General features: G+C 43.7%; 1 protein-coding gene across 1 annotated transcript in view; it reads left to right on the top strand.

Moving 5' to 3' along the window:
- LOC147711929 (uncharacterized) overlaps window positions 1-27,708 on the top strand; it is an 85,244-nt gene that overhangs the window by 54,688 nt on the left and 2,848 nt on the right. The window contains exon 3 of the mRNA XM_086919567.1: window positions 27,451-27,552. Coding sequence (XP_086775693.1) covers window positions 27,451-27,552 — 102 coding nt within the window. The remainder of the gene's footprint in view (window positions 1-27,450; window positions 27,553-27,708) is intronic.

Here is a 27,708-nt window from a genome sequence, read left to right as displayed (position 1 = left end):
ATGCGACGAGCACAGAAACACATCCAATCTAACATGCAGGTCATGTAAAGTTGAATGAAAGGAGTAATCCCTCGTGGTGGGGTGTAGTACTCTCCAGGCGTCCCCCAGGTCCAAGCTCTCCTGCCAATCCAATCGACGCTTCGCTACCCTGTGTACTGGGGAGGTGTGCAGTGGGGGATGAGATCTATCTAAATCAGTATCCACCACCGAGTTAAAATCCCCCCCCATGAGCATCGGCCCTGCCAAATAACTCGCCAATTTGCCTGAAAGTACTGTTAGGAAAGCGGGCAAATCTACATTTGGGGCATATACACTACAGAGAGATACCACCCGACCCCTGAGTCTCCCCTCGACAGCCACAAATCTACCCTCCGGGTCCACCACCGTTTTAGTGACCTGGAAAGGAACCCCTGCCCGTATCCAAATCAATGCCCCCCTTGCGAAGGCCGAATACGTTGTGTTAAAGAGCTGCCCCCTCCACCTCCTTTGTAGCGCTATTCCCTCCTGCTTGGTGAGGTGCGTCTTTTGCAGAAAAGCTATATGCACACCCCTGCGTTTTAGATACGCGTGAACCTTGTGTCTACGCACCATGGTATGGAGACCCCGCACATTCCAGGTCACACATTTCAAAGCCCCCGTATTAGCCATATCCTCTCGCACCCGCAGACAGAACAATAATAGCCATCGACCATGCGCTTTTGCCAACAACGTGCTGCCCCCCCTCCCACTCCAAACAAGTGAACCCCCCAACCCCCAAAACCAACTTGAGCGTCCCCAACCACTCTCAGTTCCCACCCCCCCAGGACAGGCTCCCCCGCCATTGGAAGTGAACCCATCCAAACTATCACAACTAACTATCCCCTCAAAGAAAGGCACTAATATTCGCAGTCTCCACTGCGATGACCGTAAGGGCCAGTAGGGCGCGGACCGATGCCGAGAGAGTACGTTAAAGCAAATCAGTCCCGCATATCCCGCCCCATGATCCCCCATAACAGACTCACAAAGTCCCATACAGTAGTAAACTGCGCACACGGGCACAGCGCCCCAGTGTCTGACCAGCAGGCCGCTCCTCAAGTCCAGTGGTTCATGCTTCGACTATCTCCCCAGACGTCTGAGGCGTGACTATGGGGCCCTTGGCTCCTCCGTATTCCGAGAGTCCCGTCTCCGATCCTCTGCCCTGCTCCTCAGAGTCCGTGCCCTTCCCGGACTGACTTCTTGTCGTGCCAGAGAGGTCCACCACCGCCTGTAGGGCCGCCTTTCTCTCTGTCTCCGTCTGCGACACCGATGGTTTTCCAGTTCTCCGACGATTTTTACGAATCCGTTGCGACTTCCTGATCGGCTGTGTCTCTCTAGCCTCCTCCGCCCTGGCCTTAGCTCCGTCTGTTCCAGCTTTGTACGTGTCCCACCAGGCCCAGGCATCCGCCGAGGTAGTGAAAAAAAGGGACTTGTCGGCCACCACAACTCTCAGCTTCGCCAGGAAGAGAAGGGAGTATTTTATGCCCTCCCCACGGAGCTCACGCTTTAAGGATAAGAAGTTGGCCCTGAGTCTTTGGGTCTCAAAAGTGTAGTCCGGGAACAGGGTGACTCTGTTGTTGTCAACTTGAAAGGGTCCTGCTTCCCTCGCCCTCTGTAGTAGCCAGTCCCGATCCCTGTAGTGGAGCAGCTTGATCACCACCGGGCGAGGCGGCAGGCCCGGGGCCGGAGGCCGAGCCGGAACTCTGTGGGCCTGTTCCAAGGAAAAGAAAGGAGATAGTCCCTCAGGCGCCACCTCAGTGCGTAGCCAATTATCGAGATAGCCCTCCATGTCATCGCCCTCAATTTTCTCCGGTAGGCTCACAAGGCGACCATTATTGCGCCTACTCCTATTTTCCGCATCCTCGGCCCTCCTCTCCAACACCTTCAGCCTGTCTAGAGCATCCGCCATCTGGGCTTTCACCGCTGCGTGGTCCGGGGTCAATTCCTGAATAGTGATCTCCATAGATTTGACTCGGTCTTTAAGTTTGTCATGATCCGCTTTCAGGAGACCCAAGCCCGTTGCCACCTGGGCGATGTCCTGTTGCAGGGCATCTTTCGTGGTCGCGATGGCCTCCAGTATACGGTCCTGCATGCGTTGGAGAGCAGATTGGTCGCGATCCGCTCCATCCACCACCTCTGATTCAGCCGCTCCTTCCCCCTTCCCTTTCGGTTTCACCATCGTGGCTGCGGCCAGCACCGGCCCTTAGGACCCCTTTGTTCCCCTCGCTGTCTCCGCACTGCAGAACCCCGCCACTGGATAACCCCTCGGGCAATAGGATCAGGGATTTAGGATACCCGTAGAGCACTGGACTCTGCTCTGATCATACCAGTGGGTACAGTTCCCGGGAGACCTCTGCTGCAGTGGGGTCTCAAGGTGCCAGATTGTGCTCGGAAAATCGGGGCCGTCGTCACCAAGCCGCCGCCATTTTGGGGCTTCCTCTGCAAATGTACTTGTGGTTGCGTTTCCCAGTAGCACGCACCAGAGCGAAGAAAGGTCACCTGTGCCTGCCGAGAAGGTTAGGAGGGGCCCTCCGGTCCAGTAACCACTGACAGTGTTGGATCAGCAGGAGAATCAGGCCTCATACCCCCGTCGCTGCTTCGTCCAGGCTTCAGGGTGCCATCTTAGAGCAACGGCATCACACCCGGTGCTGGCCTTTAAAAGTAAATTTTCAGGACAAGGAACAGCTCCAGGTCGTCCACTCTGAGCGCCACAGCCTCCGTGACGACTTTAGTTTGCAGATTATCCAATTTTCACTGGAAATCGCGCAGATAATCAGGATGATATTCGGGATCGGGCGCGGAGATCCGGGCTCACGCAGCCTACCTCCTCGGCATCCAAGCCACGCCCCCATTGAAACATACACTTGTAACATATTTATGTACATATGATACATTCAAGTGTTTCGGACGTACTACAGTATACTATAGATAAACACCTAATAGATTTATGCTGTAGCAGTTCCTTATAGTTCTGCACTTTCACATTCTCCATACACTAGTAACATATTCATTCTAACATAGAAATATAGGGCCAGATGTAGGTAACATCATTTTACCGATTCTTAAATACCGATTTTTACCGAATCGGTATTCCAGAATCGGTAAATGAGAGGTAGGGGAAAAAATTGGTATTATTTACAGAATCGTTAAAAACCGGTATCGGACATTCGGAATTTACCTAATCGGTATTTACAGAATCGGTATATTCCGATTCGGTATTTCCCATTCATTGCTATGGGCCAAAAATCCCATAGGAATGAATGGGAAATACCGATTCGGAAATTACTGAATCGGTAAATACCGAATCGGTAAATACCGAATCGGAAAGCAAGCAAAAGTAAAACTTAAGAAAACAGCCAATCAGGTGCTACCACCCTTCCCCTCCCTACCAGGAAGTGGCTACCCAGGCAGCTGCAACTAATTAGAAGGTTCTGGAGAGGCAGTCAGAGCAGAGCAGAGACACAGAGCAGCAGGGAGAGTGTTTTTGAAAGTTCTTCTGAATCAAAATGGCAAGCAGCAGTGAAAGTCAGAAGGCTGAAAGAAAGAGAAAAATAAAGGTCAGCAGCATGGAGCTGCAGTTACTGGTGGAGGAGGTTGTGAGAGTACACAACAAACTTTTTGGCAGGCACTCCCTCACTGTTCCTGAGTCTGCAAAACGAAATATCTGGATGGCAATTTCCGAAAAAGTCAATGCAGTGGGAGTGACACCCAGGAATATTGAGGATTTAAAAAAAACATTTTATGACATAAGGAGCCTCACCAAGAAGAAGGTGTCTGAAATACAGAAGCAGGCTGGTGTCACTGGTGGAGGCAGGAACCCAGCGCCCCCCCTGACTGACCTGGAGGAGTTGGTGGCCTCAACCATTGAGCCAGAGAGCGTCTCATGACTTGGAGATGTTGACAGCTCAGCCAGAGCAACAAAAAAAGGGCAAGCGCAGCATGACACCCCATAGCAACCTGCTTCCTTAAACCCTTTGTGGACAAGCCAACACCAGTCCAGTACTGCTAGCACTATACATGAGCAATGCATTATGGGAAATGTAGTCAGCTAATGTCAGACTGTGTGTAACTGAGCAGACATCAGCAAGTCACTGAAAGTAATGCAGATAAATGAAAGTGAAATGTGTACAGCATTTATTGTAGTCACTGTGACACAGAAGCACACAGTTGATATACGCTTATTTATAACTAGGTGCAAAATCAGCCAGTCGACCCACAGCAACAGAAGGGACTGCACCAGCGAGGGAGGAGAGTGGTGAAGCAGGGCCAAGCCAAGTACAGGCCTCGCAAGAGGAAGGTGACACGACTGGCATCTCCCAAGAAGATGACACACTACATACCCCAGAGATGCTGCACTCCCCACAGCTGTCACAATCCCCTCCCCTGGTTGTCTCACCAGAAACTTCCCCATCACTGTTCCTGTCCACTCCTGCAACCCCACCAGTCAGGAGGCGTGTCGTGGCCCCACTACCAGTCATGGAGTCAGCAGAGGGTGAGGGTGAGGCTCATACCAATGTCCATGTGGGTTCTGCAGCACTACAGTCCATCAATGAGCCAGTCACAGCGCGCAGATCACAACGCACTCCCAGCAGTGCAGGTGGATGTGGAGATGGCACTGTGTTCCGTGGGCTGGAGGGGAGCATGGTACGCATACAACGAATGCAGGGCAGATCCATCCAAGCCTGCCATCGCCAATTCAGAGTCCTGAATGAAAAAATCGGAGACATGGGGAAGGGCATGAGTGACATTGTTGCGTCAAATAGGGAGGTCGCCAAAACAAATGTGGATATTGCAGCTGGGATGCAGCAGATGACCAACTCTATAACACAGCTCTGCACAAAACTAGACAGTCTGTCCCACACAAGGCGCAGGGAGGCCCGTGTGCACAATGCGGCCATCAATCGTCTGGCCACTGCCACATCCCTGCTTTGCCGTAGGGGCATAAATATGCAGGAGGCCTTGACCCAGAACACGGCTGAGGTCACCAGGGGCATGGCCAGAATCACTAGTGCACTGGAGGCCATGCTCATATCACACACTGCACAAAATCCAGCCCTGGACGTGGCAGAGGCCGAAGACAGTAGCAGCCGGAGCAGCATGGCAAGCGCTGTTCTGGAGCCACGGAGGAGTAGCAGGCGCCCAGCTGAGGCTGCAGGGAATGCCGACCAGAGCGAGAAACATCCTAGTGGCTCATGGAAGCGTGGGCGCAAGTGACTTTACCGGGAATGGGTGAATTAACCCGGGACATACAATCCCCACGTTTATAATGTTTGTTTTGTTGCACTTCCGTGCTTGAATGTTGTGGCAACATTAAATTACGTTGTTCCCATGCACAACCTGTCTGTGTCTCATTACTTACTCAGAAATATTTGCGTGTAATATCATCATGTCTGTATCTGCCATCACTTGGTGTTGCCACTCCAGCAGGTTATGTTTCAGGCACAGCAATGTCGTCGTCATGATCCTCATAGTCTGACAACTCCACCTCAGTACCCTTCTTCACAGCAAGGTTGTGCAACATCGCACAGGCAGCAATGATCTTACAGCATGTGATGGGGGTATACTGCCTTGCACCTCCACTCTTGTGCAAGCACCTGAACCTGCTTTTCCAGATACCAAACGTACGCTCCACTAAATTTCTTGTGCTCTTGTGGGCCCGGTTATATCTCCTTTGGCTGGGTGTTGAGGGGTTGAGGTAGGGGGTGAGTATGAAGGAGCGGAGGGCATATGCACTGTCTCCTGTAAGGTAATGGGAACACATTACTTGCATGCATACATGTACTTCTCAATGCAATAGGCGTTATGGGGGTCGCACACTGTGTCTTACCTAGGAGGTATCCTTCACCAAATTCCCCTGCAGTCAGCCGTGCATAGATGCCGCTGTTTTGAAATATATAGGAGTTGTGGGAACTCCCAGGGAATTTTGCCACAAGGTCAGTGATGGCGCACTTTGCATTGCAAATCACCTGCACATTGATGGTGTGCGTTGACTTCCTATTCCGGTAAATGCATTTGGTGGCAGCAGGGGGACAAATGGGAATGTGCGTGCCATCAATGCAGCCAATGATATTGGGGAATCGTGCCATCTGGTAAAAGTCTGATTTTGTTTGGACCAGTTCCGCATGGGTTGCAGGAAAAGAAATGTAATGGTCCATCCTCTGTAACATGGCGTCAAGGAATTTGTGGAAAAACCTTGACAGGCTGCTCTGGGTCACCCCACCTACCGCAGCAACCACACTCTGGTAGCTACCAGACACAAGCAGGTGTAGGCTGCATAGCACCTGCACGTGTGGTGGGATAGCGTGTGCCCTTGGGGTGGTGTGCTCCAACTGTGATTAGAGGTCCCTGATGAGGTCCAAGATGGTGTCTGAGTCCAACCTGTACCTCTGGATGATCTCTGCCTCTGTGAGCATGAACAGGATGATCCTCTCTCTGTAGACCTGCTCCTCTCTCTGCCATTCCCCCTCTCCTTCATGCTGTAGCCGTAGCCGTCTTGCAATGACATAAAATGCCACCATTGTGCAAGTAGAATTGCATTTTGGGTCCATTTTTATGGGTTGCACCTGGTTACCACCTGATTCCAATCCATGGTAAATACCGACTCTTAAATACCGAATTTGAGCCAAATTCGGTATTTCAGTGCTTACCTACATCTCAATATTCAATTATACCACTTCTTATTTACCGATTCGGAATTTTACCGATTCAGTAACTTTTCGGAATTGGTAAATATACCGATTCGGTATATTTTCCGAATCAGTATTTTACTGAATCGGTAATTTTTCAGATTCGGTATTTTAACGAATCGGTAACTTTACAGATTCGGTAAATTTACCGAATCGGGGTTTTTTCAGACTCCTACATCCCAAAGGCTCAATACCGGTCAGTAACGCCCGAAAATACAGATTTTCGGCCGTTACCGACCGGTATTGGCCTACCTACATCTGGCCCATAGTTCTTTCTTTGACCAGTGAAGGTAGTTCTAAAAAGAACTGTTTTTTTTGTTTTATGTTTTCTCAACAAATTCCAAGTGGAACAAAAGAATTAAAAAAAGAACAACTAATGTCGAGGACAACAATGATCCTGTATCCTGCGTTTCATCAAGTCTATAGACTGTTCCCCATAACACAGAAATGTATCGGAATAAATGCATAGAATTTTAACTTTAGCAAATCAGAATCAATATGTGGGTGTGGACTGCTTGCTGAAAATGCTGCTGCCGCAGTTGATGTGCTTGGTGCAGAAGCAGGTGGGTTCTGGTGCAACCTTCGTCTTGCAGCTCAAGCAAAGTTCTTGGGGTGCAAGTTCTTCTCGTGTCGCACCATATTTGCTGTGCCAAAGCAGTATTTTTTACATGGATCACCCCTTGAAAGAGTTGTTTCGCAAATTTAACAGGTTACTTTTGGAGCATTAACCTTTTTTTGACCTTCTGGAAAAGTGAAAAATCTCCAAATTAGAGCTTCTTTCCTCATCTTTGGACGTTCTTCAGGAATTAAATCTCCCTCTGACGAACTGCTGGAAGATGACTATATTGCTCTCATTATGGTGATCTTCCTTCTATTTGATAAGATTCTCAGAACAAATGCTTCTGCTTAGAAAGTCAAAGTCGAATAATTATTATGGGACAGAACTTTTAACAGTCGCAATAGGAAAAGTTATGAACCAATCAAATCTCTCCTTTTAAAGTCACATGGCTTTGCGTACGCTTATGATGCGCTTGCGCAGCTCTTTCAATACGAGTACGCATGATGTTCTACCGCGATTTGTGTAATTCTTTTTAAAAGTAATATATGATTATTACAAGTATTAAAAAAAACTTCATAGTTATCCCAAATGTCTGCCCTTGGTATGTACATTAAATACATACATGTTTTAAAACAAGTAAAAACATTGCCCCTTTCGCATACAGAACGCCGTACATGACGTCACACTGAAGCTTTAATGTGATGCGTAACGTCAAAGCATATTGGTACCGTATGCGCGGGTACACGCTGAGTATGGTAAGCAGTGCAAACTATGGTGCTATCACCCTCACAGTGACAAATCAGAGCTCAGGGTACGCTAAGGAGAATGATTAGAAGTGCTGACTCATTGCAGATCCGATTCTGGGCCTGCCTCTGCGTACATTATAACACCGCCCCCATCTCTCTCTGTTGTTAATTGTTAGTGCACGCACTCATATTTGCACATGCGCGGTGTATGCCCACCCACACTACCCACATTACACCATCTAGCATGCTTGTTATCATTTAGCCTGCAAACCAGTACATTACCCAATGGCGTGTCCCCCAGGGCCATCATTCTTGCAGACCGCGAAAACACTACCAATGACGGCCCTGGGCTTGGTTTGGTCAGCCCCCGCGATTCCCATATAATGCGGGCACTGACGTGAGCACGCTCTCTTTTGCCTGCCTCTGCTGTGGTGACAGACAGACTGTCGAAAACACCCCAGACTCAGCGAAACCGCAGCCTTTCAAGACATGACAAAAGACTACAGAAGCAAAGGTAAGAGAAGACGTCACAACATCAGCCTCCACTGTAAATTGTATATGCATAATGCTATTTTTTTCTCCTTCATATGGCTTTCCTACCCCTCAATGGTTTTAAATTGTACTTACATAATTGAAATATTTCTTTATAAGTCACAAGGTCCTATACACCTCTAATCTTAAAAATTATGCGTGCATACATTTCTGTGTTGTATTTCTGTACTACGCCACGTGCTTAGGCCTGATAGTATTTTTTTTTCTGCGTCATGAGGCCGTCCAAGGCCTCTATGAACTTATTGATCTTCCTTTGTTTGCTGGAGCTGCAATGGTCTTAACTACGGAATATTAAGAACCCACATTAAAATTCACTTTTGATAGTTACGCAACTCAGTTTACGATGACTAATCAAAATGTCATTTTGTTTACTTCAGCAAACATCGTTCAGAAGCAACCACGGTCTATCGAGCAACAGCAATGGAATTCTCTGCAACTTATTGAATATACTTTGACGTACAGAAGCAGAGTTCGAGTCGAATGGTTAACTCCGGTGGCTGCACTCTAAATACAAGGTAAGCACAGCAGCCTAGATCTACAAAGCCTTCATAGCAATGCATTAGAAATAAGTCGCCATAACGGCCATCAGTAACACAGAAGGCACTTCCATATAAACACCACTTGAACGCGGCACTATAACAATTGAAATATACCAAGTATACTGCACTCGTAAAACTGTAGTGTTAGCTTTATTTGTGAAACGATAGAGGGTCATATTATAAAGCCTGGACGACTAAATTATCGCCACTTTATCGGCAGGAAAGTGCAGCTAAAGTGGCGATAATGGGTTTGATAACATGCTCTATGGAATTTCAATCGAAGCTCATGTTACATGTGAAGGTCATCAGACATGAGCTTTGATTGGAATTCCATAGAGCATATTATCAAATCCATTATCGCCACTTTAGCGACACTTTCCTGCCGATAAAGTGGCGATAATTTTGTCGCCCAGGCTTGATATTATGGCCCAGAGAGCGTACTGTACAGCAGCTTCTCTGCAAAATCTATAATTACCTCCAAGCAGTGACAACAGATAGCTTACAACAGTCTGACAAACAAATCCACAACCTTATTACTCCACTTTTGAGTCACTTTTAATATGGGTAAAGTGATGCAAGGAGCTAGTAAATCTACGTCTGACTTTTCAATAAAAAATCTCAACTCCAGACTCTGCGACACAGTTTTAATGTTGTTTTCTCTCTCTATCTCTCTCTGACTCTCTGTGACATCATTTATCTTTCTCTCTTAAACTTAGACACTGCTGTCTGCTTGGACGTGTTGAAGAATTGTTGAAATGAAGTTGTCAATCCAACTGGCTGAAGTGTTTGGCCACAAGGTTTATACAACGGTAAGCACAGAGGTCTAGATCAACAAATGTTTCATAGGAATGCATTAGAAATAATTCAGCATAACGGGCATAGTAACACAGTGGGCACTTCCATATAGACACCACTTGAATGCGGCACTATAACAAGTAAAATGTACCAGGTACACTGCACTCGTAAAGCTGTAGTGTAACTATTATTTATGAAAGGAGAGAGGGCCATATTATGAAACCTTGGCAACAAAATTATCGCCACTTTATCGGCAGCAAACTACTGCTAAAGTGGCGGTAATAGGTTTGATAATATGCTCTATTGAATTCCAATCGAAGCTGATGTTAGATGTGAAGGACATCTAACATGAGCTTCAATTGGAATTGCATAGGGCCTATTATCAAACCCATTATCGCCACTTTAGCGACACTTTCCTGGCGATAATTCTGTCGCCCAGGCTTCATATTATGGCCCATAGTGTGCACTGTACAGCAGCTTCTCTGCAAAATCTATAATTACCTCCAAGCAGTGACAACAGATAGCTTACAACAGTCTGACAAACAGATCCACAACCTTATTACGCCACTTTTGAGTCACTTTTAACATGGGTAAAGTGATGCAATGAGCTAGCAAATCTACGTCTGACTTTTCAATACAAAATCTCAACTCCAGACTCTGCGACACAGTTTTAATGTTGTTTTCTCTCTCTCTCTTTCTCTCTCTCACTCTCTGTGACATCATTTCTCTTTCTCTCTTAAACTTAGACACTGCTGTCTGCTTGGACGTGTAGAAGAATTGTTGATCGAAGTTGTGAGGTCTACTTCCGCATGTGTTTGGCCGCAAGGTTTATACAACGGTAAGCACAGAGGCCTAGATCTACAAATCCTTTATAGGATTTGTAGTTTAGTTCCTATTTTCCCAATAGGCTCTGCGCATTGGAATAACATAAACAGCAGTGTAGACGTAGGACTGAGGTCATCTAGGTCTCTACTGACTATGTTAGACTTAATTAGTTTTGCCAGCTAGCTCAGTGGTCACTAGAAACTAGCTCAAATGAATAGGGAGGGGTTAACTTCCCTGATTTTGACAAGAAGGGATTAGCTTCTGACAACCATATAACATGACAACTTTGCTCCCCCAAAATAAGGAGTATATCTCCAGAGTTGTGTGAAAACAATAGATAGCTATTTCACTCAGTCAATTGTGCATACTTAGTTTCACCAGAGTGCAGAGAAATAGAGAGACGGGCGTTTTCAATAAAAGGTGTTATTTTCTTGAGCAGTCTTCTTTCTCATGCAAGAGAAATGAATTGCCACAATTGCAATACTCGTTATAAAGTAAAGTGCGTACAGTAAAAGGAGTATTATGAAATAATACTGTAAAAGCATTGATATGGTTTCTGAGCCAAATGATACTTAAAAGGTATAAAGTATACACAGTTACATACATTGAAAATAGTTTGACTAAACATACTCCACTGGTGCTTCTAAATACGCCTACCCCTATGTATCTAACCTAAGCCTAGTACCTGGGAAGGAGTAAATGAGTTGCAGTTCAAGTTAAGTTCGTTTTTGCAAAGATTCTGACTAAAGAATTCTCCAGGGATCTAATCAGCTCCGTACCTTGGTTTTTAGAATGGAGGAGGTCTTGTATCTCGCTCTCAGGACTCGATCTTCCAGCAACCCGGGGGTGACTGGGAACACCGGAGCTGGATTTTCTCGGCAGGAGAAAAAGACAGCGTTTTTCTCAGTGCGTCAAGTTGGAGGGACGGCTTCCTTCGGCACTCGCATCAGCTGGGCTTTGGATAAGTAGATAGCCGCTCTACTCCACACCACCGTGTATTGCTTAAGGCAAACGCTGGTATATTTTTACCTGGAAGGTGCCGTGTTTGACGTAAGGTTGGACATAAGACGTCAATAAAAAGATGTCACTAGGGACGGGCCGTTCCTTTAGTGCTCGCAGGAGTTCTAGGACAAATCAAAACAAAAGCACCGGGAATTCCCAGGTTGCTGGGGGTTTGGTATGTTGCAAGAACTCGTTGTGCTTTCCAGGAGTCTAAGGAAGTAGCCTTGCCGCATTTGGTTTGCATTGGCTTTTACTAAATATGAAATATTTAATTAGGGTCCTAGATTAAACCACAACACCCACTCCACGTATAATGTCCATCATTACTAAATACTAAGCAATATATAAACACATAGGTATGCATGTGTTTCCTCATCCCACCCCAAAATACATTAAATGCATTTGAAACGGTATAGATACACGAAAATGAGTATTATACTGTACGCATATAAGCAGTGGGATCATTCAGATAATGCAAATGTAACTGACAGCTGAATGAATAACATAATTTACATTTACGAAATGGCTCTTAATACAGAAGAGAAGGTTGAAGCCATTTCATCACATATTCATACAAGATTGTAAGTGTGCTAGAGGCTGATTCAAAATATTGTCTCGAGATTCTCTGAAAATAGAAGCTCCGTTCTTTAAGAATAGTTTTACTTTAAGCAGAGTGCCATGTGCCAAAAAAAGTAAATATTTTGGAGATTGGGAAAAAATAATTTTGCTTTGAAGGAGAAAAGAAAAATCCACTTCCAATTGAATTTAGCAGTTTTGTTTAAAAAATTCCAAGGCCGATTTCAAAGTTCAGGGAACGCTGTGTGCTCGCTATTTCAATTGGTATTTTCGTTGTTAGGAGAGAACATTACCTCAGCTAGACCAGCAAAAAATTTGTCTACAACAGTAGGTGAAAGTTGGGCCAACGCTGAAAAATCAGAAATAGTGCATATATGCGATGCAGTGCCATCATCGGGTTTAGATCAGCAATGTTCACAGAGGGTTGTACCTGGGTGCTGTCGCTTTCATCTCGTACTCCACCACCACCTAATCGTAATGGTGAAGTCTCAACGAATGCCATCATCAGAATCGGTAGCCGCTGGGGACAACACGTTGCATGAGTCGTTACCGGACAAAGCAAAGCGTCGACATCCTTCGGTACTGTTGATGGTAGTGTAAGACAGATGTCCAAAACGCATTCCTTCTCCGCATAGCAGACATCGAAGCACAGGTAAGATGCAATTTTGCCAGATAGGTCTGAATGAAAGAAACCAGGTTGTATTCAGATCTCTTAGCCGGGCCAATCCGAGGACCTTAGTGATACGGTCTCGGTATCGTATTGCTAGGATCGTTTCTTCCATCGAAGCTTGAGTTTTGTCTGCAGCTTGATTTGCCATATCGGAGCAGGAGGAACAAAAATAAAATTCCTGCTACGAGTCCCAAAATAAGAGGCAGGCCACCAAAAAGAGAGTGCACAAAATTCGGGAAGATACTCAGGACTTTCTCAAAGGGTGTTAACAGTCCCGAAAAAATTGTCTCAAATACATGTGCGATGCCACTGGTATCTGACATGTTTAAAATTTGGCTTAACATTTCTACGAAATGCACGGGGCAATTTGTTGATAAAAGTGTATATATCTCTGCCGCTGTCCTTGCAGCCTGCAGGTCATATGTCTCTTTGGACGAGGTTAAAGGCACAGTTGTCTGTAAAAGAATAGACTTGATTCTGCTTAAAGTATCAATTCGAATAGAAGTGATATTCACAGAAGGCCATAATGCTGCCTCCATGTCTGGATTGCTGTTTGGATACAATACTTGCATACAGCAAATGACCCTGGACGTTACAGTTACGAGATAGGATTTTCCTGGCACCATTCCACAACAGCTGTGGTCACTCAATATAACGTAGCTTCCGTTGGAAAGTTGTCTGAAAAAGGGCTCTATCTGAGTAGCTGGGGTGCCGTGCAGATGACATGAAAGGTTGTTTGATGAACCCTTGCAGGATCCATGCAAGTTTGTACCTTCGCATAGTAGTGTACCGCTCAGTGATGTTTTACAATTAGTACCACTAAGAAATACCTCTTTATTGCCCCCACTCCAACATCTATGAGTAAAATGTAAATTCCAGGTTGATTTGATGTATCTTTTACCCAACCTTTCATACAGGCCTGCTGGTATATACTTCTGGCAGTATTGAAACTGGAAAGTCGTTATCGGGATTGTAATGGTGCCATGTATTATCCATTCAATGACAGGTCTTTCTGACATTGTCAACGGTAATCTCTCAGGTTTTTCAATGCTTAGCACCGTGTAGTCTGCTCCTTTCTGTGCCAACGATATTTGTCTATCAGTAAGGTTAAAGATAGAAAATAATGACATTGTGTTGATTAGACGCCATGGCATGTGACCTGAACGCAGATTTTGTAACGTCCAGCCTAGCTGTACAATAGAATGCAATTGGGACTGACCATGTTGTAACATTATCATATCTTGTTCTATTATATCAATTGCAGATGATACAATGCTGTCCAGTGAATAGATTCTGGAGGACAGAGTCGTTAACCCATTGTCCACTACAGAAAATGTTTTTTCCAAATCAATACGATCAATTTCATAGTCGCCTTTTAATGAGGCTTTTACTGCCAGCATGGTTTCTCCATCTATTTGTTTTTCTGAACGCTTTTTAGTGGCTACGGAAGCCGGTTGACCAGCTGCCGCTGTGGCTCTTATCAGCCAATGAATTCCCTGCAACGTGAATGCCATCACGTTGATGACTCTGCGTATGTATCACGTGAGTCTTTTGTAGTTCTTTCTGCAAAAGAACTACTGGTTCCCATAGTTTTTTAATGCTTTATTGTGGCACCTATCTCATCTTTGTAACCGTTTTTATCCAGGTCTGCATGGAAATTTTGTAAGATTGGACGCAGTAATGCGAATCGCACACTATTAGTGTCGGGAATTCACGATCGGCATTTTCAAGCGCCATCTTTAGAGATCTTATTTCAGCTCGCTGAGCTGAACAGTTTCTGAGTGATTCAGTTTTTGTGACCATCGGTCTGAATTTACCTAAGCGCCAGCGACCTTTAACAATCGCGCATGCTGCATTGTAAATCTGTTTTTCCACAACGTAGTGATGTGCAAATCTGTCCGAGTAGATAACACAGGTGTATTGTTCTAGAGGCAGAATTTCGATTGGTAGAGGATATTCATGTTCGTATTCCAGATTTTCTAGTTTTTTCATTTTCGGATCAAAATAGTGTTTCACGTCTTTTGCAGTAAGAGAATTTTCCCATTGTATCAATTCTGGATCTAATGCCACAACATTTAGATTGTGTGGGCTTGTTAATGCTTCCATGGCTTATTCTGCTGTTAAAACAGATATCCTCTTGCCTTGAGCTAGGGCTCTTTCTTTTGCTACAGAAGTTTGAACCGCTGTCAGAATTTTTTCTGTTGAACTGAATTTCATTTCAGCTTGTGTGTACAAATGTGATTTGTAAGCTATTGGTACCGTTTCTCCCTCATTAGAGGTCAGGTATGTGAATCCGCATCTTCCTGGGATGACTCGGATTACAAGGTTGCGTTCATTTGCGCGTGTTTGCACTTTTGTTTTAGTTAACATGTCTGTCTGTAATGATCTCAAGATTTCTGTGTGTTTTTGAGTCCAATTAATTGGTTTGAAATCAGGTTTTATTAATTCGTAGAGAGGTTTAACCCTCTCTGCATAATTTAGAATGTATGTTCTTCCGAAATTCAGGAAACCTAGTATTGATTGTAAATTCTTTCGCGTTTTAGGTGCTTGGAGTACTGCACATTTTTCTAAGAAATTGTCTGCTAGACTTTTGCCTTCACTTGATAATTCATATCCTAAAAATAGGACAGTTAGATGGGCAATTCTTGATTTTTTAAAGTTAAATTTGTACCCTTCAGAAGCGAACCCAAGTATTATGGTGTTCACTCTTTTCAAGTAAGTCTCCAGGTCATTGTCTGTAAGATAGATGTCATCGACATAGGATAATGCCTCATCATCATATATTTGTAGTAGCTCTGTTACCCTGGCTGAAAATAATCCTTGGCTGTTCTTGAATCCCTGTGGGAGACGACAAAATTGTTTTTGCGACCCCATTATTGAGAAAGCGGTCAAATACCTGCTTTCAGGTGCAATGTTTTGACAGAAGAATCCATTTGAGATATCTAATGTCGTTTTATATTTTTTGTGCACGATGTTATTCATTAGTTCTGCACTGTGTGAGTTTTGGACTGTAAAAGTTTTACAGCAGGAGTTTAGATGTCTGTAGTCCAAAACTAGCTGGCTTGGAGACAGGAAACAAAGGATTGTTCATTTGTGGGGTGCATGTTTCAATCACCCCCTGATATTCAAGTTGATCTAAAATTTCTTTTACTTGTTTTTTAGCTTCTTGCTTAACCGGATACTGCTTTGTGCAGTTGGTTGATTTTTTAACTAGATTTTATGATGAGGAGAATCCTCATCCCATCCTACATGATTTTTATATAATGCAGGGGCTTGGGCCACTGCCCATTTTCTAGCAAGCGTGTATTTTTTATGTATTGGGATACGATTTGAGAAGGCAGGCATAATCATTTCTTCGCCATGTGGGCACTCCCTGACAAACTCTGGTGGCCAGTCCTTTTCTGCTAGAAGGATATCATAGCCTTTAGATAGGTTCTCCCAAAAGAGACCTTTTATTTTCCTAGTTTTATCTCCCTCTATATGTAATGTTATTTCATATAGTTTATGGGGCACGCTCACTCGGGTGTCTGCAGTTTCCACTTGAATGTATTCATTCGTGTCCACTGTCTCCAGAATATTCATCAGGATCTTGCGAGCTATGCTCACTTCTGCTGCGCTGTCTAGCATTGTCTGGGCCCACTCTCCGTTTTTCAGTTGTGTCCTCAGGATTCTCGGCATGTTTTATTTTAACACTCGCTACCTTCTTCCTTGGATATTGTTGTTTTTTACTTTGATGAGCAGGTTCCTTGTCTTTGGACTTGACGTGCTCTTCTTCATGTTCTGACCATCCTCTTCTTTCCGATTTCTTTGAGGAAGTCTGAAAAGATCAAGAGGAGCGTGTATCAATATCTTGATATCTGTCAGGTTTTCTCAAATTGTCCCTATTTCTAAGGTTGTTTCTTTTCTCAGAGGACTCCCTTTGGGGAGAATTGCCCCCCTCTTCTGGAGATCTATTTCTCCATTGGGGTGATTTTCCTCTGGACTGAAATTGTTTTACTCTGGGAGTGGTTTGTTAGTTACCCTCCCACTTTTTCTTTTGAGAATTGAGATTATTTTTAATAAAAGTTTTTTCAGGATTTTCAATTAGATGGGGTTTTACTGGTTTACCACCCAAACTATCTCTGCCTAATTCTTCATAGGATTTTTCAATTATTTTAGCAAGCTCAAAAGGTTGGTCTGTTATATCTGTCTCCTTCAATTTTTGGCGGATTGCCACACATGCTGCTTCTCCTTTTATTTTGGCCAATAATATAGCCGAGACCTGCTTAAAGTCTTTTAGTAGTTTCATACCCAGAGTTAAAGCAGGTTCTGGACCATATTCATTTTGAATCTGTCTTAGTACATCTGGTATAACCGCCATAGACGGAACACCATGTATTTTTGTGTAGATAGAAGCAAAGACAGTGCCCCAAGTGTCACAGTCCTCCACATGTGGTGCGATCCCCATTGGGAGACAGATAGTCAGAATTCTGTGTTTTTCGTGTGGGGTAGTATCAGGAAATACTGCCTCTATCTGAGTGCTTTTTTGAGCTAACCAGAATGGAATTTGTTCCCGTTTTGCGGTGTTTTACCAAGACATGATTGTATATTCTGTGGTGTAATTTTATTTGTGTTCCCCCGGTGAGGGGTGTTTTTTGGAATTTTAATTGCAGGTTGGACTGTTGAAGTCTGCATGACATATTGGACCAATTTTCTATGTATTTTAATTAGTTGTTTCAGCTGAACTAAAAGTTCTCCGTCTGACATTGCTTCAATGTCCGGATTTGGTGTGTAGCTAGCTAGAACCCGCCATGTGGCTCCTGGTCTACCTAGTGGACCGAGCCTGCTAATGTGATTTTGATGTTTTAGGGTCTGTGTGAAAAAGCACGACTGAGTTACTCTAGTATCTTGCGTTAGATTATCGCCTTACCAAACGTTGAGTGCCATGTAGTGTAGTTCCTATTTTCCCAATAGGCTCTGCGCATTAGAATAACATAAACAGCAGTGTAGACGTAGGACTGAGGTCATCTAGGTCCCTACTGACTATGTTGGACCTAATTAGTTTTGCCAGCTAGCTCAGAGGTCACTAGAAACTTTCTCGAATGAATAGGGAGGGGTTAACACTCCCTGATTTAGACAAGAAGGGATTAGCTTCTGACAACCATATAACATGACAACTTTACTCCCCCAGAATAAGGAGTATATCTACAGAGTCGTGTGAAAACAATAGATAGATATTTCACTCAGTCAATTGTGCATACTTAGTTTCACCAGAGTGCAGTCTTCTTATTCATGCAAGAGAAATGATTTGCCACAATTGCAATACTCGTTATAAAGTAAAATGCGTACAGTAAAAGGAGTATTATGAAATAATACTGTAAAAGCATTGATATGGTTTCTGAACCATATGATACTTAAAAGGTATAAAATATATACAGTTACATACAACGATAATAGTTTGACTAAACATACTCAACTGGAGCTTCTAAATACGCTTACCCCGATGTACCTAACCTAAGCCTAGTACGTGGGAAGGAGTAAATGAGTTGCAGTTCAAGTTAAGTTCGTTTTTGCCAAGATTCTGACTCAAGAATTCTCTAGGGATCTAATCAGCTCCGTACCTTGGTTTTTAGAATGGAGGAGGTCTTGGATCTCGCTCTCAGGACTCGATCTCCCAGCAACCCGCAGGGGTGACTGGGAACACCGGAGCTGGATTTTCTCGGCAGGAGAAAAAGACAGCGTCTTTCTCAGTGCGTCAAGTGGGAGGGACGGCTTCCTTCGGCACTCGCATCAGCTGGGCTTCAGATAAGTAGATAGCCGCTCTGCTCCACACCACCTTAAGGCAAAGGCTGGTATATTTATACCTGGAAGGTGCCGTGTTTGACGTAAGGTTGGACATAAGACGTCAATAAAAAGATGTCTCTAGGGACAGGCCGTTTTCTTATTGCTCACAGGAGTTCTAGGACAAATCAAAACAAAAGCACAGGGAATTCCCAGATTGCTGGGGGTTTGGTATGTTGTAAGAACTCGTGGTGCTTTCTAGGAGTCTAAGGAAGTAGCCTTGCCGCATTTGGTTTGCATTGGCTTTAACTAAATATGAAATATTTAATTAGGGTCCTAGATTAAACCACAACAGAATGCATTAGAAATAATTCGGCATAACGGTCGTTAGTAACTCAGTAGGCACTTCCATATAGACACCACTTGAACGTGGCACTATAACAAGTGAAATGTACCAGGTACACTGCACTTGTAAAACTGTAGTGTTAGCTTTATTTGTGAAACGAGAGAGGGCCATATTTCAAGCCTTGTCGACAAAATTATTGCCACTTTATCGGCAGCAAACTGCCGCTAAAGTGGCTATAATAGGTTTGATAATATGCTCTATTCAATTCCAATTGAAGCTCATGTTAGATGTGAAGGACATCTAACATGAGCTTCGATTGGAATTCCATAGAGCATATTATCAAACCCATTATCGCCACTTTAGCGACACTTTCCTGCCGATAAAGTGGCGATAATTTTGTCGCCCAGGCTTGATATTATGACCGGGAGTGCGTAGTGTACAGCACCTTCTCTATAAAATCTATAATTACCTCCGAGCAATGACAACAGATAGGTTACAACAATCTGACAAACAGATCCACAACCTTATTATGCCACTTTTGAGTCACTTTTAACATGGGTAAAGTGATGCAAGGAGCTAGTAAATATACATCTGACTTTTCAAGAAAAAATCTCAACTCCAGACTCTGCGACACAGTTTCAATGTTGATTTCTCTCTCTCTCTTTCTCTCTCTCACTCTCTGTGACATAATTTCTCTTTCTCTATTAAGCTTAGACACTGCTGTGTTGGACGTGTAGACGTGTAGAAGAATTGTTCAGAATAAGTTGTTACACCAACTGCCTGAAATGTTTACCCACAAAGTTTATACAACGGTAAGCACAGAGGCCTAGATGTACAAAGCCTTCATAGGGATGCATTAGAAATAAGTCGCCATAACGGTCGTTAGTAATGCAGTGGGCACTTCCATATAGACACCACTTGAACGTGGCACTATAAAAAGTAAAATGTACCAGGTACACTGCACTCGTAAAACTGTAGTGTTAGCTTTAATTGTGAAACGAGAGAGGGCCATATTATCAAGCCTTGGCGACAAAATTATTGCCACTTTATCGGCAGCAAACTGACGCTAAAGTGGCTATAAAAGGTTTGATAATATGCTCTATTCAATTCCAATCAAAGCTCATGTTAGATGTGAAGGACATCTAACATGAGCTTCGATTGGAATTCCAGAGAGCATATTATCAAACCCATTATCGCCACTTTAGCGACACTTTCCTGCCGATAAAGTGGCGATAATTTTGTCGCCCAGGCTTGATATTATGACCCAGAGTGCGTAGTGTACAGCACCTTCTCTATAAAATCTATAATTACCTCCAAGCAATGACAACAGATAGGTTACAACAATCTGACAAACAGATCCACAACCTTATTATGCCACTTTTGAGTCACTTTTAACATGGGTAAAGTGATGCAAGGAGCTAGTAAATATACATCTGACTTTTCAAGAAAAAATCTCAACTACAGACTCTGCGACACCGTTTCAATGTTGTTTTCTCTCTCTTTCTCTCTCTCACTCTCTGTGACATCATTTCTCTTTCTCTATTAAGCTTAGACACTGCTGTGTTGGACGTGTAGACGTGTAGAAGAATTGTTCAGAATTAGTTGTGACACCAACTGCCTGAAATGTTTACCCACAAAGTTTATACAACGGTAAACACAGAGGCCAAGATGTACAAAGCCTTCATAGGAATGCATTAGAAATAAGTCGCCATAACTGGCGTCAGTAATGCAGTAGGCACTTCCATATAGACACCACTTGAACGCGACACTGTAACAGAACTGTAATGTACTAGTCACACTGCACACGTAAAACCGTAGACTTATCAAAACTTGGAGGGACATAGTATCAAGAACAGCGATAAAATAATCGCTGTTTCAGCGGCAGGAAACTGCTGCTAAAGCGGCGATAATGGGCTTGATAATATGCCCCTCTGAATTCTCATAGTAGCCCAGGTTAACACCAGAACCTGGACTGCTATGGGAATTCACAACAGCATATTATCAAGCCCATTATCGTCACTTTAGCTGCAGTTTCCTGCTGCTGAAACGGCGATAATTTTATCGCCGTTCTTGATAATATGCCCCATACTGCTTCAGCTCATTTACTCACTTCTACATAATTCTAAACTCTAATTTTATTTTTTCTTTTGCAGATTACCAATCGGACACCCATTGGAATCCATTTCACAATTTGTTTATAACATTGTTTAAGTTCTTTTTCCAGTTCTAATATAGTTATAATTGAGTTTTGTTTATATTCATTGTTTAATAAAAGTTAATTAAAAAACTACACACTTCTTTTATTTTGTGGGAGAGGGGTATGACGGCCCACAATAAAAATAATGTTGAAATACTATAGTAAGATATTCAAGACTAGGATTGAAAACTACTGAGTTCTAACTAACAGATATAATAAAAACAACAGTGAGAAACTACGAAAATGGCGATGGACGGAGTACATAATCAACGTTTGGCGCCTCGGCACTACCTTTCAAATAAATATATAAAAAATATGACTATTAATACTGTACAAAAGTACAGCAGCGGATGACACACACAAACCGGGAAAAGAAAGTGACAGATTTACTAACTGACACAAAGAAAAGTTTGCTTGTTGAACATGAAGAAAAAGAAAACGTGGGCTTCGAAACGACACTGAGCATGCGAAGAGAGTACAACTGCTAACCCCCAAAAAAAGGAAAGCTTTACATACTATCATAGAAATGAAGGAGCATATTATCAACAAAAGGCGATACATTATCGCCGCTTTTATCGAAAGGTGCTGATAAAGCGGCGATAATGTGCTTGATAATAGGCCCTTGTAACTTTCAATAGCAGCCCAGGTTCTGGTATTAACCTGGGCTCCTATGGTTATTCACAAGGGCATATTATCAATCCCAATTATCGCCGCTTTATCTGCAGTTTCCTGCCGATAAAAACAACGATAATATATCGCCTTTTGTTGATAATATGGCTCATTGCTCTTTTTTTGACCAGTAATAGCATATTATCAAAGACCGGTGTTACAATTATCGTCGTTTTATTGGCAGGAAACTGCTGCTAAAACGGCGATAATGACCATGATAATACGGTCTTGTTATTTCCCATAGAAGCCCATGTTAACACCAGAACATAGGCTTCTAGGGCAATTAACAAGGACGTAATATCAAGCCCACCCTCCCAACATTAATAAAAAACCATAGGCCCTTGTAAATTCCCATAGCAGCCCAAGTTCTGATGTTAACCTGGGCTGCTATGGTTATTCACAAGGACATATTATCAATCCCATTATCGGCGCTTTATCGGCAATTTCCTGCCAATGAAAGCGACGATAATGTATCGCCTTTTGTTGATAATATGGCCCATTGCTCTTTTTTTTTACTAGTAAACTTAGGTGCATATTATCAAGGACCGGTGTTAAAATTATCGCCGTTTTATTGGCAGGAAACTGCTGCTAAAACGGCGATAATGAGCTTCATAATACAGCCTTGTTATTTCCCATAGAAGCCCATGTTAACACCAGAACATAGGCTTCTATGGGAATTTACAAGGACGTATTATCAAGCCCACCCTCCCAACATTAATAAAAAACTCCAGACAATGCTGGAACCTGGAGCTGGAAGGTCATTTTACATAGCACTGCCCCAGAAATGTGCCCCCCCACCCCGCCACGTGTACGGGTAGAGAGAGAGAGAGAGCTCAAAACATTTTTTTTTTAAAAGACCCGAGGGGTGCCGCTCACCGAGACTGCGGATAGTAGGACCATAACCCCCCCGCATACTTCAAAATAAAACCAGAGGAGTGCCCTTCTCCAGTGCTGGGGGCACCTTACAAGCCCCCATTATGCAGAAAAATTGCCCCCATAATTTGCCCCCCCCGGACCTAATGAATAAAACGGACTTCTACTTTGTTTTTTCACCTTTTCCTGCATGAGTACTCCGCCATTTTTTATTTAAAAAAAATAAACATTGAGCCTAAAGATCCATGTACCACCCCCTGACCAAGACTATAGACTCAGAATCTTTCCACCCTGCCCTGTTTCCTTATTTCTCAACTTTGTTTTACTGTTTTCTTGTGACTCTGCTCTCCCGACAAACAACATGGTTGCCAACACTTGCTGGTTTGGAGTATTGACAGACAATCAGCATGTAGCTCCTGCTCATAATTGTACGTATTTCCATGCACGTACACCACGGTTTTTCTTTAAAAAATAAAAATAAAAAACTAGAGCCTAAACATCCATGCACGACCCCCTGAGCAAACCTAGAGGGTCAGAATGTCTCTACCCTACCCCCTTCCCTTATTTCTGAGGTGTATTACTGTTTTCTTGTGACTCTGTACTAGCGAGGCACAAGATGGCCACCAACACTTCCTGGTTTCGAGTGTTGACAGACAGTTCCCAGCCAAGGAGCATGCAATCAGCCAGTCCTCAGCACAAAGGTATGGACACAGACCAAAAATTCTCAATGCAAATTATTTTATTAGTGCAATTCCTATCGCCATAACGTTTCGGCTCCGAGGAGCCTTGATCATATGACAATGTGGGAACATAAACCACCCACTTTTAAAGTGCTCGTGCCTACAAAATCATAAGTCACATGGCATTAGCACTGCAGACAGAGTAAATACAATTCAACAAATAAATATAATTTCTTAAAAATCCAGACAGTTGGCTAAAAGATACTTGATACCACACTAAAATCATTACTTTCAGACTTTTAAAGTGCAAATATGTGCAGAATTACATCCGCTACATAAAGACTGTCCTTGGTTGAATATCCGGATAAATCCCATGCATATTTACTGTAGTAGAACTTCAGTTAAGATGCATCATGTCAATACGTGTAACTAAAGCCTGTACAGTGCAATAATAAAGTGCCAAAGTGCAAAATGCTAAAAACTCTTAATAGGGTCGAGGCACTAGGTAGACTGAGCCCAGTCATGCCTAACCAAACTATTTTGATTAATATAAACATGCAATAGTGTCTCTGAGAAACTTTATCATAATAGATGGGAATCTAATAGCGAAATGAATATGAAGGTCCAATCAGTCCATAATCAAGAGAACATCAAAAATAGGTTAATGTGGGTAACAATCGCAATTCCAGGATCAACAGTCTTCTCAAATTCCAATCATAATCCATAATTTCGCAGTTGTGTTTTGCACAATCTATTAGTTTATGTAAACGTTGATAAAGCAGCAAAAAGTCAGGTATCTGTAAACAGTAGGGGAAATGTATATTAGAACATATTTGCCAATAAAACAATAAATAATTATCAAACAGTTAAAATACCTCTATGAGACATTGCCTACTGTATTAAAGACATATTGTAAAAATATCCACTAAATACAAACCAGTTTTTAATACAGACTAGTGTGTAAATCTTCTGTAAGGTTAAGCCCCCCTGGCCGTTTGGTATCGAGTTGAAGTATATATTTTGGTTCCAACTTGTGAAGTTTTGACTCCCTGTTACCTCCCCGTCAGCTTTCGCTGACCGCATCAATCACATAGAATTTAAGGTAAGCATGGGCGAATTTTGCGAATCTCGCGTTCGCGAATTTTGCGGATTTGCAATCTCGCAATCCGCAAAATCCGCGAATTCTTGCGAATTTGCGGATTTTTTTTTTTTTGTGTTCGCAAGGATTTCTGCCAGTTCGCGAGGGTTTCGTACCAGTTCGCAATTGCGAACTTACATTTCGTCGCGCAACGGTCGCGAATTATGTTGTTTCTACGTCTGGTTCATCATCACAGGTTCCCAGCACCCTCTGTTTCACCACTGCAACCCTCTGTTACATCAATGCCACCCTCTGGTTCATCATTACTGTAGATTATGGGGGGGGAAAGCAAGCACACCAGCCCTGCTTCAACTGAGATGAATTAATTTGGGGTTAGTTTATTAATGTGTCACTGTTTTAAAATTCCAGTCTGGCACCTGTTTCCTTATCTGTAATTTTGCTTTCTGTTGCAGTGCATTTTTTTTCCCCAGGACCTTCTTTGTGGCCTACTTGTAGCTATTGTATGAGCCTGCTGTGAGGGTCAGAGCAGGGTCATACAATTGTTGCAACTAGCAACTGAATTCTGGAGGGGCCCCAGTCAGGAAGCACTACCGGGAATTGTTACTAATGATGAGTTTGAACTCTTGCCCCTGCCGAGTGCTTTCACTTTTGAAAAACTCGTTTTTCTGCAATTTCGCGGGGTTCGCGGGGTGCGAACACGCGCAAGATCGGATTCGGAAGCCGCAAATTTGTGCGAATATGCTATTTGTTTTTTTTGCGGCGTGTTAGTTGGCAAGGTTTTGTGCGTTTTTGCGAGCCGCTCGTAGCGCAAGACGCGAAGTTACCCTCGCGGTCGTTCAAGGGCGCAGCCATCTTGTTTGCCTGACGTATTTCCGTTTCCGGGCGCGAAGTGTAATCTCGCAAAGTCCGCGGCTTGCCAGTACAGTCTCGCGCGTGTTCGCAAGGAAAATCTCGCGCGAACTTACCCGCGCGGTCGTGAACGGGCGCGGCCATCTTGTTTCTCATTCATTGCTATGGTTCTGGGCATGGTCTTTGTATCCTCTGTCAATCTCTGCCATCCTTTGCTTGTTTGAAGTTTTTTTTTATCTATTTTACTTATTATCTATCCCTCTATTTTTCTAGCCCTATATTTTTGTGTTTACTGCTACTTTTGGTTAATTTTAAACTACTTTTGTAAACTCTTTTCTTTTCTTCTCTTCCCTATTCTATTTTCTTTATTCCTTTCCGCCCAGACCATGGTGAAGGGAGCCGGGAAGCATCCCGAGAAGGGGAAGGGTCCCGCACCCCGTGTCCGGCTCCCGTGCGGGCGTTTGAGGGGGGAGCTAGTGATGCCACGGGAGATCTTTACCCCGGAGGAGGTGGCCCAACTCATTTTTTATGTTCAGCGCCGCCTCCCCAGGACCATCATGGGAGGCGGCAAGATCAGTGCCGGGTACGGGGCCCGGGAGCGCCGGAAGCGGTGGGAGAAGGTGTGCCAGGCCATTTACCACCACTCTCGGGTCTGGCGCACCTACAACCAGGCCACCCACCGCTGGACGGATGTCCTGACCCGTGAGCGAGATCTGCTCGACCTCCTTGGCCTTGAGATCCCCGGGCTTGGTGAGTAGTAGTAGCTATGTCTTTACTACTATGTTTTCTCCTGCTGTGTTATTATATTGCAAATTTTTGTTTTTTACCAAGAGCAATAATGCTGCTCATTACATTGTAGGTACATTTTATTTCAAAATCTTCTGTGCATTTCAGGTACACTGCTCTCCTTCTCAGTAGTGTTGCTACTATGCTTATTTGTTTTAGATTTTGTGTTCATTTCATTGGCCTGTGAAATTATGTATGAGTGTAGTTGAAAGAACTGCGCAATGCTACACACTAAGGTTCAGATTTTTAATTACCGGCGCATCCCTGCAAAGTTGCAGGGATGCGCCAGTAATTGTGCGTCACGCCACCATCACCCATGGTGCGCCGTATTTACAATGCGGCGCGCCATGGGCCCAAAACGTCACCAAAGCGTTACGCATCTGTGCCGTAAAGGTGGCGCATTGCTGGAGTTGCGTCGCAACGATGGTGCAGCTCCATCAATTCTCTGGGGTGCCCTATCTCCCCAATGCTGCGTCAAGCCGTACGTCTGCTTCAAGCAGGCGCAGGGTTTGAGTCACGCATCATTGTCCTCAAAGTGACTGATTGAAATCTTGTAGATTTCCCTCAGCCACTTTTAGGATGCGTTCCTGCGCAGGAACGCCCTCCCTTGCGCCGGAACACCCCTATTGGCGCAGGGCTTTACAACGTGATGCATCTCCCAGATGCGTCACGTTGTTAATATACGCCGCACCATTGCGCCTCTTTTGTGCTGTCGCTGCGTCACAAAAGTCACGCAACAATGGAGCAAAAGAGCCGCAAGGGCCTTATAAATCAGCCCCTACAGACTCAAGTCCAGTCCTTCCTTTGTACACATGGCGATAAGAAGAAATAGTGGTGGTGGATTAATAGTTTGAGTATTTTAATGACTGGTGAATGTAGTAGGAAACTTTAGTGTTGTCGCTGATCTTCAATCACGATGGACTTTGGCTGTCACTTTGCGTGCTGCGGACTGCTGCCTGCCAATCCTAGGCAAACCTTTTTAGTACTTTGTTTAGTGAGTTACATAGGGTAGTTTCCAATTCGACGGTCCGCAAATCAAGCAATACTAAAGTAATGACGTAGTCGACCACATGAGATTGGTCAATAATATATCCCGTGGAGTCGTTCCCTATTTGCTATTTCGCAAAAATATTTTGTTACTTTGTTAGTTCTTTTTTAAATGTTTGATTTGGTTGAGAAATATCATCCATGTTTTCTGTTTTTCTTTCTTTCATGTTGTACATCAGCTTCCCCCAGGGGCAAGAGGAGGACACAGGAGGAGGAGGAGGAGGGTGCTGTTGTCGATGCAGGCCAGGACCGGGCAGTCGAGGGCTCCTTTGCTGGCCCCAGTAAGTTTTAATTTTAATATAGAGTACTTATTTTTTCCTAGCGTTCCTCATTCGATTTTTTCTAAATCGTCTTTGATCTTCTTGTAGACAGGATCTAAATTCTTATCCTGCCTCGACTATGACTCCGTGTGGTATTACTAGATTATTCTTATTAGT

Source organism: Lissotriton vulgaris, chromosome 5 (genome assembly GCF_964263255.1).
Source record: "Lissotriton vulgaris chromosome 5, aLisVul1.2, whole genome shotgun sequence".
Classification (NCBI taxonomy): Eukaryota; Metazoa; Chordata; class Amphibia; order Caudata; family Salamandridae; genus Lissotriton; species Lissotriton vulgaris.
The sequence above is the reverse complement of the archived record's forward strand: the minus strand, read 5'-3'. Positions and strand labels throughout refer to the sequence as shown.